General features: G+C 54.2%; 1 protein-coding gene across 1 annotated transcript; it reads right to left on the bottom strand.

Moving 5' to 3' along the window:
* Positions 1-2,416: 2,416 nt before the first annotated feature.
* LOC108802590 (tripartite motif-containing protein 14-like) lies at positions 2,417-7,596 on the bottom strand. Its single transcript, XM_018574449.1, has 2 exons — positions 7,550-7,596; positions 2,417-4,034 (listed from the first exon to the last, which is right to left on the bottom strand). The coding sequence occupies exon 2, from the start codon at positions 4,030-4,032 to the stop codon at positions 2,440-2,442; it is 1,593 nt and encodes a 530-aa protein (XP_018429951.1). The 5' UTR covers positions 4,033-4,034; positions 7,550-7,596; the 3' UTR covers positions 2,417-2,439.
* Positions 7,597-9,072: the final 1,476 nt, after the last annotated feature.

The raw sequence follows: 9,072 nt of genomic DNA, 5'->3' as shown, positions 1-9,072 counted from the left end.
GGATCGGCTCCCAACGGTAGCACATTAAGGACACCGCCACTCGCTTTTCACTGTTTTACTCACAAAATGGAAAGAGAGGTCCACGCAGAGTGTTCCCTCTCAGGGGTTTCCAAACACACAGTCGTTTTATTAACCCCTTCATGACTGAGGCCCTTTTTTCCATTTTTGCACCCATGTTATATTCCACATGTTAGGCCTGAAAATGACGTAAAACCCCCCAACATTATATATTTTCTGAATGCCAAGACCCTATAGAATAAAATGGTGGTAGTTGAAAATTTTTATGTTGCGCAATATTAGCGCAACTCCTTATTAAACCCCAAAATTTAGTGACAAATTTAATTAAATGCCCCAAAACACAACAAATTACCCATTTTTTTTAAATAATCAGGTAAGTCGCCAGGATCGCTTCTGTTGTAAAGCCGACAGTCGGCTCTACAAGTTTAAACAGAGTCCCGGCGGCAAAAGTCGCCGGGAGTCTGTTTAAACAGCCCCGATGCTGGCGACGTACACTGTACGTCGTCAGTCACGAAGGGGTTAATCAAAACATTTTTTTTCCGTCTCACCGACTTCAGGTAAAGTCCTTAAACAAAATATCCACTGGCCACACAGGCTTGTCACACAGGCTGCTGCTCCCCAGTCCTCCAGCCACACAGTCTGGTTCTAGGGTCGGGCTCCTCACTAAAGGTCCCCAGTCCGGTGTGTGCGCAAGCGCACACTGCCCGTTCGGCATTGCGGTCATCGGAAGCCCGCCCCTCAGGGGGCGTGGCTTGCGATCATCGCAAGTACGATCTGCCTATGCAAGATGGGCAGATTGTACGTTTTTTTAAGTACCTTACAACCATCGCAAGACAAAAGTTACCTCCTTGATTTAGATTAAGCCCGGTCTGAGAGGAGGTTCCCAGGCGTGGACACTTCGTTTGCCTGCCGCGATCAATAAAGCTTGCCAGCTTACAGAGTGCCATCCAGGGCCGGCCTTAGGGGTGTGCGAGCTGTGCAGCCGCACAGGGCACCATGGAGACAAGGGCGCCGTGCGGCCGACACAGCTCGTCCTGGGGGCGGCTTCTCTCCCCTTCATGGGTGGATATCAGTGATACTTACCGGTCCTCCGTGTGAGAAGGACAAACACCGGAGCCATCGTCTGATCACTCCAGTGTTTGTAAATAACTGGGGACACGTAGTGCTACGTGTCCCCAGTTATGAATGAACAGGACGTGATTTACATCACTTCCTGTTCATTCATGATTTCCTCAATGGGTAGAAGCACTCAGTACAGAGGCTCCTCCCCATTCTGAAACAGCTGATAGTAAATATGAATGGGAGGAGCCTCTGTACTGAGAGCTTCCCATTCATTGAGTGCTGAGGAAGCTGAAAAAGAGATTGAGGATTTGGTGTCCTCACTTTCTTTTCTATTTTAAAATGGAAATGTCGGGGGTCTGTGTGGACCCCTAATATTTCCCGAAGCCCCTCCCCCAACAGTAAAAAAATTATAAAATAATAAAAAATTATGTCGCCGCCATCTTGGTGTATATCTAGGTATACACCAAGATGGTGGGGCCAATATCGGTGTGTGACGTCACCTGACGCCACGCATGCATGGCGTCATGTAACGTCATGCTCCCCGCCTCCAAGATGGTGGCGCGCATTCACAGAACACGCCGGTGGCCAATATGGCCGCCGCACATTCTCAAACAAATTATTATACACCTGAATACATTTTTCTTATATTCGGACATATAGTAATTCATTCTTTTTACACGTAGTCCGGGTTTTGTGTTCTGTTTTCTATTTTTACTTTTCTAGATGCACTTACATGAAGAAAGGGATCGGCATGACAACCCGACACTTTATTTGTATTGTAGTCTGACATTTATTGTTTACCTTCTGTTGTTTTATGTGATGAGAATACTTCTATTGTGCCGACAAGTTTGATACCTTTGCATAAAAGTTTTATTCTTGTCATACTTTTTAATATGTTTCTTTTGCGGCTTCACAAAATAGGAGTCTTTAAATGATATTGGGGGAAATGGGTGTGGTTACGGGGGTGTGGCCACTGAGGGGGTGTGGTCACTGAGAGGGCGCTATAAAGCTTTCTCGCACAGGGCGCCTAAAGGCCTGCCCTGGTGCCATCGCTATACATTTTTTCGGGGACTCGCGTCTGTAATAACTGCCCTGTGACTTCAGCCAGTATTAATGTCTTCTCATTGGAACCTGTGAAGTACGAGGAGCGTAGGACGAGCCCCAACCTGGCCCCGGCACCCGGCTCGTTTGGAGAGTGGCTCAGTCCTGGGAGCAGCTCGTTCTGCACTTCGATGATAAGTTCTGCGGGCCGTTGGAGAGGGAGAGGTGCAGAAATCTCGGGTATTATGGTATTTATACACCCGCACCGTATCACCGTACTGGTTGAATACCCCCCCCCAGTCAGATCCTTGCGTTGTCTCACATCTCCTGTTTCCCCCCGGATATCCGTATACAACCTTCCCACACACGTAATGCAACCAGGAGGGGCTCGGTGAAGGTGGCGGCGAAGGTGTGGAGGTGTCGGATCGGGTCGCGCAGATCGTAAAAGGAGATTTGCCCGGCCTCGTAGTCCAGATATATCCTGACGCGTTCCACAGAGTTGCTGTCAGCCAGCTGGGTCTTATTCCCGTCGTGAACCACCAAATACTGATCCGCGGTCCTGTGCAAGCACCAGGATTTGTTGTTGCTTCCGATCACCGACTGGCTTTTTATTCCTTTCCTCTCCATGCTGGGGTAACACATCCCCACCCGCCATTCGTCGGAGCCGCTGACGTCCGCGTCCCAGTAATGTCGCCCGGCGGAGAAGCCGCGGCTGCTGAGCACCTGAGGGGCGTACTGGAAGCGCTCCGGGACTTCCGGGCGGTTCTGGCTGATGTCGGACCAGGATACGGTCTTCTGGTCATCTGATATGTGCAGGTAATAGCCGGCGGTGTTCACATCCAGTAGTATCTCTGCGATTTCCTGCATGTAGCTCGCCCCATTAATCCCCGATATTATATCCGACAAGCCGGCGTGCAGCGTGTGAGAGATCAGCGCCACGTCCAGATCGCCGGCGGTTAGGAGGAATTTATTTTGTCTCTCGACATCCTCATCTCCCTCCTCCTCAAACCAACCCCCGTGGACCGGTTCCTGTAGGACAGCCAGTGGATCCGTCGCGTCGCACAGCTCCTCCATCTGACGCATCCTTCTGCACAGCTCGTCCTTCTGTACCTCCAGCTGCTGGATCAGATCGGAGACGGAGCATGAGACCCGCTCGGCCTGCCCGGAGATCTCCCCCCGGACTCTCATCTCCAGCTCTTCCAGCTGTCTCCGGAGGTCTCTGAACAGGGCGGTGACTCTTTCCGTTTCTCCGGACGCTTTGCCTTGCGCTTTCCTCTTGCGCTCCTGCAGGCTTTGGACTCTCTTCTCGGTCTTCCGCCGCTTCGTCCCCAGTTTATGAATCGCGTTTCGCATCAGCTTCTTCTTCTTTTCGGCGGCCTCTTCGAGGGATTCGATTTGGTGGCCTTTGTGCTCCCCGATCAGGCAGCAGGACACGCAGATGCAGGCGGCGTCCTCGGTGCAGTAGTACACCAGGACCTTCTTATGGACGGAGCACTTCCTGTCGTCCGGGGAAGCGGTGGGGTCCGATAGGACGTGTTCTGGGGACTTGCTGTGGACATTCAGGTGGTTGTCACACAGAGAAGCTTCGCACAGCAGGCAGGATTTCACAGCCGGGACAGAGGCGTGGATGCAGTAAGTACAGGAGATCCCGCTCTCCTTCTGCTCCGGGTGGGAAGAACGGAAACTCTCCACTATGTTACACAGCGTTATGTTTTTCTGCAGCGCGGGGCGGCTCCGGAACCGTTTCCTGCACTCGGGGCACGCATAATGCGCGCTCCCTAGCTGCAAATCCAGCACGCCATCGATACACACCCGGCAGAAGTTGTGTCCGCAGCGTAGAGTCACGGGATCCGTATAGATGTTCAGACAGATGGAACAGTCCAGCTCCTTCCTCAGATCCGCAGACGCCATCGCTGACGGCATAAGAAAAGAAAGAAACATGAAATTCTGAATCCGGAGGATGAGTATGAGTGAAGGTTTGTATATTAGGGGAGCTGAGGAAGAGATGATGGAAGCGAGGGAGTCTTATGCTGGACACCAATGTACAGATTCCATTTACTGGTCAGATATCTGGTCACAGAGCTGACGGGCTACAGTGAACCTGTGCCGTGCCTACTCAGTATAGGTCGGGCCCCCTCCGCTGCTGGTACTTCTTGGCTGCCCCGTTCATCTGCTGGAACCCGCCCCTCCTCCCAGAAAAACTTCCACATGGAGCCCGGTGTTCACTCTCTAGGGGCAATACACCCTTTTAAAATCCTCATGCTCAATGCCCTGTGACATAGGAACCGAAATTAATGTTGCAGCAGAGAACTGGGAATGCGCACCTGGGTGTGTTTCTAGTTCTCAGCCCCCGCCGCGCGTTCCTAGTTCTCAGCCCCCGCCGCGCGTTCCTAGTTCTGACACCCCGCCGTGCGTTCCTACTTCTCACACCCCTCCGCGTGTTCCTAGTTCTCACACCCCGCCACGTGTTCCTAGTTCTCACCCCCCGCCGCGCGTTCCTAGTTCTCAGCCCCCGCCGTGCGTTCCTAGTTCTCAGCCCCCGCCGTGCGTTCCTAGTTCTCAGCCCCCGCCGTGCGTTCCTAGTTCTCAGCCCCCGCCGTGCGTTCCTAGTTCTCAGCCCCCGCCGTGCGTTCCTAGTTCTCAGCCCCCGCCGTGCGTTCCTAGTTCTCAGCCCCCGCCGTGCGTTCCTAGTTCTCAGCCCCCGCCGTGCGTTCCTAGTTCTCAGCCCCCGCCGTGCGTTCCTAGTTCTCAGCCCCCGCCGTGCGTTCCTAGTTCTCAGCCCCCGCCGTGCGTTCCTAGTTCTCAGCCCCCGCCGTGCGTTCCTAGTTCTCAGCCCCCGCCGTGCGTTCCTAGTTCTCAGCCCCCGCCGTGCGTTCCTAGTTCTCAGCCCCCGCCGTGCGTTCCTAGTTCTCAGCCCCCGCCGTGCGTTCCTAGTTCTCAGCCCCCGCCGTGCGTTCCTAGTTCTCAGCCCCCGCCGTGCGTTCCTAGTTCTCAGCCCCCGCCGTGCGTTCCTAGTTCTCAGCCCCCGCCGTGCGTTCCTAGTTCTCAGCCCCCGCCGTGCGTTCCTAGTTCTCAGCCCCCGCCGTGCGTTCCTAGTTCTCAGCCCCCGCCGTGCGTTCCTAGTTCTCAGCCCCCGCCGTGCGTTCCTAGTTCTCAGCCCCCGCCGTGCGTTCCTAGTTCTCAGCCCCCGCCGTGCGTTCCTAGTTCTCAGCCCCCGCCGTGCGTTCCTAGTTCTCAGCCCCCGCCGTGCGTTCCTAGTTCTCAGCCCCCGCCGTGCGTTCCTAGTTCTCAGCCCCCGCCGTGCGTTCCTAGTTCTCAGCCCCCGCCGTGCGTTCCTAGTTCTCAGCCCCCGCCGTGCGTTCCTAGTTCTCAGCCCCCGCCGTGCGTTCCTAGTTCTCAGCCCCCGCCGTGCGTTCCTAGTTCTCAGCCCCCGCCGTGCGTTCCTAGTTCTCAGCCCCCGCCGTGCGTTCCTAGTTCTCAGCCCCCGCCGTGCGTTCCTAGTTCTCAGCCCCCGCCGTGCGTTCCTAGTTCTCAGCCCCCGCCGTGCGTTCCTAGTTCTCAGCCCCCGCCGTGCGTTCCTAGTTCTCAGCCCCCGCCGTGCGTTCCTAGTTCTCAGCCCCCGCCGTGCGTTCCTAGTTCTCAGCCCCCGCCGTGCGTTCCTACTTCTCACACCCCGCCGCGCGTTCCTAGTTCTCAGCCCCCGCCGTGCGTTCCTAGTTCTCACACCCCGCCACGTGTTCCTAGTTCTCACACCCCGCTGCGTGTTCCTATTTCTCAGCCCCCGCGTTCCTAGTTCTCAGCCCCCGCGTTCCTAGTTCTCAGCCCCCGCGTTCCTAGTTCTCAGCCCCTGCCGTGCGTTCCTAGTTCTCAGCCCCTGCCGTGCGTTCCTAGTTCTCAGCCCCCGCCGTGCGTTCCTACTTCTCACACCCCGCCGCGCGTTCCTAGTTCTCAGCCCCCGCCGTGCGTTCCTAGTTCTCACACCCCGCCACGTGTTCCTAGTTCTCACACCCCGCTGCGTGTTCCTATTTCTCAGCCCCCGCGTTCTCCACTCCTCCCCCCCCGCCGCGCCTTCCTAGTTCTCACCCCCCGCCGCGTGTTCCTAGTTCTCACCCCCCGCCGCGTGTTCCTAGTTCTCACACCCCGCCGCGTGGGCCAATCATTTTTTTCCGTTACTCGCCGATACCAACTACCGAGTACCGGAAGTCCCATTCAGGAAGCCAGGCGGCGTGTAATGACTCGCCACCCGGCTTCCCGATTAACAAGAAAGTCCCCTCTTACCTTAGTATGTGCAGCCTGTCACCCCCGGGGGCCTCTTCAGCCAGAACGCGGCCTTCCTCCGGTACCCAGCCGGAGCCGCCTGGCCAATCAGGAACAAGGGGCGCCGTGTAATGAGGCGACGCCATGCTTTCCGATTGGCGGGGAGGCCGGCTCCATGCTCCTCTTCCTGATACCGGAAGTACTCGCCCAAATACTCGGCACCGATATCGATACTAGTACCGGTATCGGTGCATCCCTAGTAAAAAAGAAAGTCAAATGTTCCCCCAATACCGAGAACTGGTCATCCCGGGTAAAAAGGGTTTCAGGGCAGAAGATGAAAAGGTAAACCCCAACAGCAGAGGGAGCCGCCTCTATCAAAAACCTGTAATATGCCCCTATGGTACGGTTGGCCATGGGTTCGAGGTGTGCCATCACCAAAATCCCACACACCATGGGAATACGGCATCGTGGCTCAACCCCGGGATCCATCCTAAGCCTCCACTCTCTTCCCCTCCCATATCTATTTAGGAAAGCAATCAGTTAGATTAGTGGTCATGTGATGGCCCATGGACCATGGCTGCGGGTGGACATCACCCATGAGTCAGAAGGTCTTTCATTGCTACGATATATAACACACGCGTGTGGGTGAATCCTCCGGGATCCCTGGCTACGTGATGATGCAAATGTCTGTAGAGGAGATGATGACAACACAGAAGGACGGCAAAGGGGGACGACACAAGAGGACCATTACACAGGAGGACTACGCCAGGGGACAACAGAGAAGGCATGTAAATGGCTGGCTGGGCCGGTTTTAATATAATATACAGTCATGTTGGAGCCCCTACAGACATCACAGACCATCCTGAACCCCCCACAAGTCCCCCTCCCCCCGGACAGACAGCCGGGCATTGCAATAGTAAATATCAGCACAGAAATGTTACATATAAAAGGAGGAAATACAGAGAATAACAGAGCAGTGAGATCAGCGAACATATGAATCCTGGATGGTTGTCCTCCCCATTTTCCCCTATACACCTCACTCACAGCCCATGACACCCTCATTCACCATTTACACACCATGACACCCCCCATGTACCCCTCACACATGCCTATATATACCACACCCAAAACAGCAACACCCACCACATGTACTGCTGTAAACAATACCCACCAACACTAGATTACAGCTCCCACTTCCGTTTTACGGGGGTGCACTTCCGCCGCCTGTACACCGCACACCCACTTCCTTGTTACCATGGTTACACCCAGCCTGGTGAGCGGGGGACTTCTCAGTGGTCGGAAAATACTGTCGACATCAGAATTGTCCGAAGCCGCTAATGACAGCCGACAGAAACTCTGCGAAAGGGCACAAAAATATATTATAAAAAACTACACGAAAACGATTTCGCTCGCTATGTCCCCGGTCAGTGAGTGCGGCGGCCATCTTTGTGTAGACACAGCCGTGTGTCGGTGAGGAAGAGGCGGAGCATGCGCAGTGTAATCCTGAGTCCGCGGCGGCCATTTTAGGAGAGGGAAGAGTTCCCTAATATGTGTTTTGGAGTATATTGTCTGATCATGGAGTATATATTGTAGTGCGTGATGGAGTGTAATCCAATTTCACTCAATTTCTATTATCTCGCAATCTATATAACATGTTACAACAAACATGTCATTCATTGTGCGTGCGTGCGTGCGTGCGTGCGTAAAAAAAATATATGTTTTTCTATATGCAAGCAGTGCAAGTCCCTACATGTGACCCGGTATCACCCTCCTGCTGTTCCTGTAGAGCAGAGCTCAGATTGGGAGTGGGAGAAGCAGCACTAAGATCATGTGCTGACAGGAGGAGAGATCAGAGTGATGAGCTCATTACTGAGCTGTTTTTTTCCGTTCCCTGTCCAGTCACAGGCTGTGGGTGGGTCCAGGACAACCTGGGCTCAGAGGAAAGGGAGTTGAATGAGGCTGACCATCAGATTGAGGACATCTTGTACTGCCGGCTGCCATTGCCCCACTCTTACTCGTGGGGCTAGTTCCAGGGCCGGGTGTCGCTGGGTTTGGTACAAATTCTGGGTGGACGTAGTGCCAGTTCTGAGCAGCAATCATTGAACATGAGCCACATTCCTGCCAGAAATCCAGAGAGCCGATAACTCCCTGAGCTCCCTTATCAGTTACATTGTTCCCAGCTATCCCTGTGGGCTATAGAACACCTCCCTGCCTATGTTATAGAGCTGGGGTTTGTTTGTTTGTAGTCCTGACACACATCCTGTCGTTCGGTGACAACGCTGCTCCTCTATTAGGGTTGCCACCTGTCCAGGATTCACCTGGACAGTTCGGGTTTTGAATGCTGTATTCGGGTTTCATGGCAGCTGAAACCCGCACATCCCCGCCCCCCCCCCCCCCCCCCACTGAAAATAATCTCGACTGTGATATTTACATATGAATAAGCCGCCACTCATTCTCCCCAAAAAAATTCTGTTCAGGTTTCGATGGAAGAAAAGGTGGCAACCCTATCCTCTATAGATACGATACAGTGAACGTTGTCACCCTAGGACAGGATGGACAACTGCAACAAATTAGAACCACATATACTGTATATATATGGGATACTTTTAGGACATAATAGGGTTTTTGTAGCCTCAGGCGGCGTCTCATTGGGGAGGGCAGCAGGTGGGGGGGGGAGTAGCATGGCCCACTAAC

Source organism: Nanorana parkeri, unplaced genomic scaffold (genome assembly GCF_000935625.1).
Source record: "Nanorana parkeri isolate BGI_ZX_2015 unplaced genomic scaffold, ASM93562v1 scaffold2974, whole genome shotgun sequence".
NCBI classification, from domain to species: Eukaryota; Metazoa; Chordata; class Amphibia; order Anura; family Dicroglossidae; genus Nanorana; species Nanorana parkeri.
The sequence above is the reverse complement of the archived record's forward strand: the minus strand, read 5'-3'. Positions and strand labels throughout refer to the sequence as shown.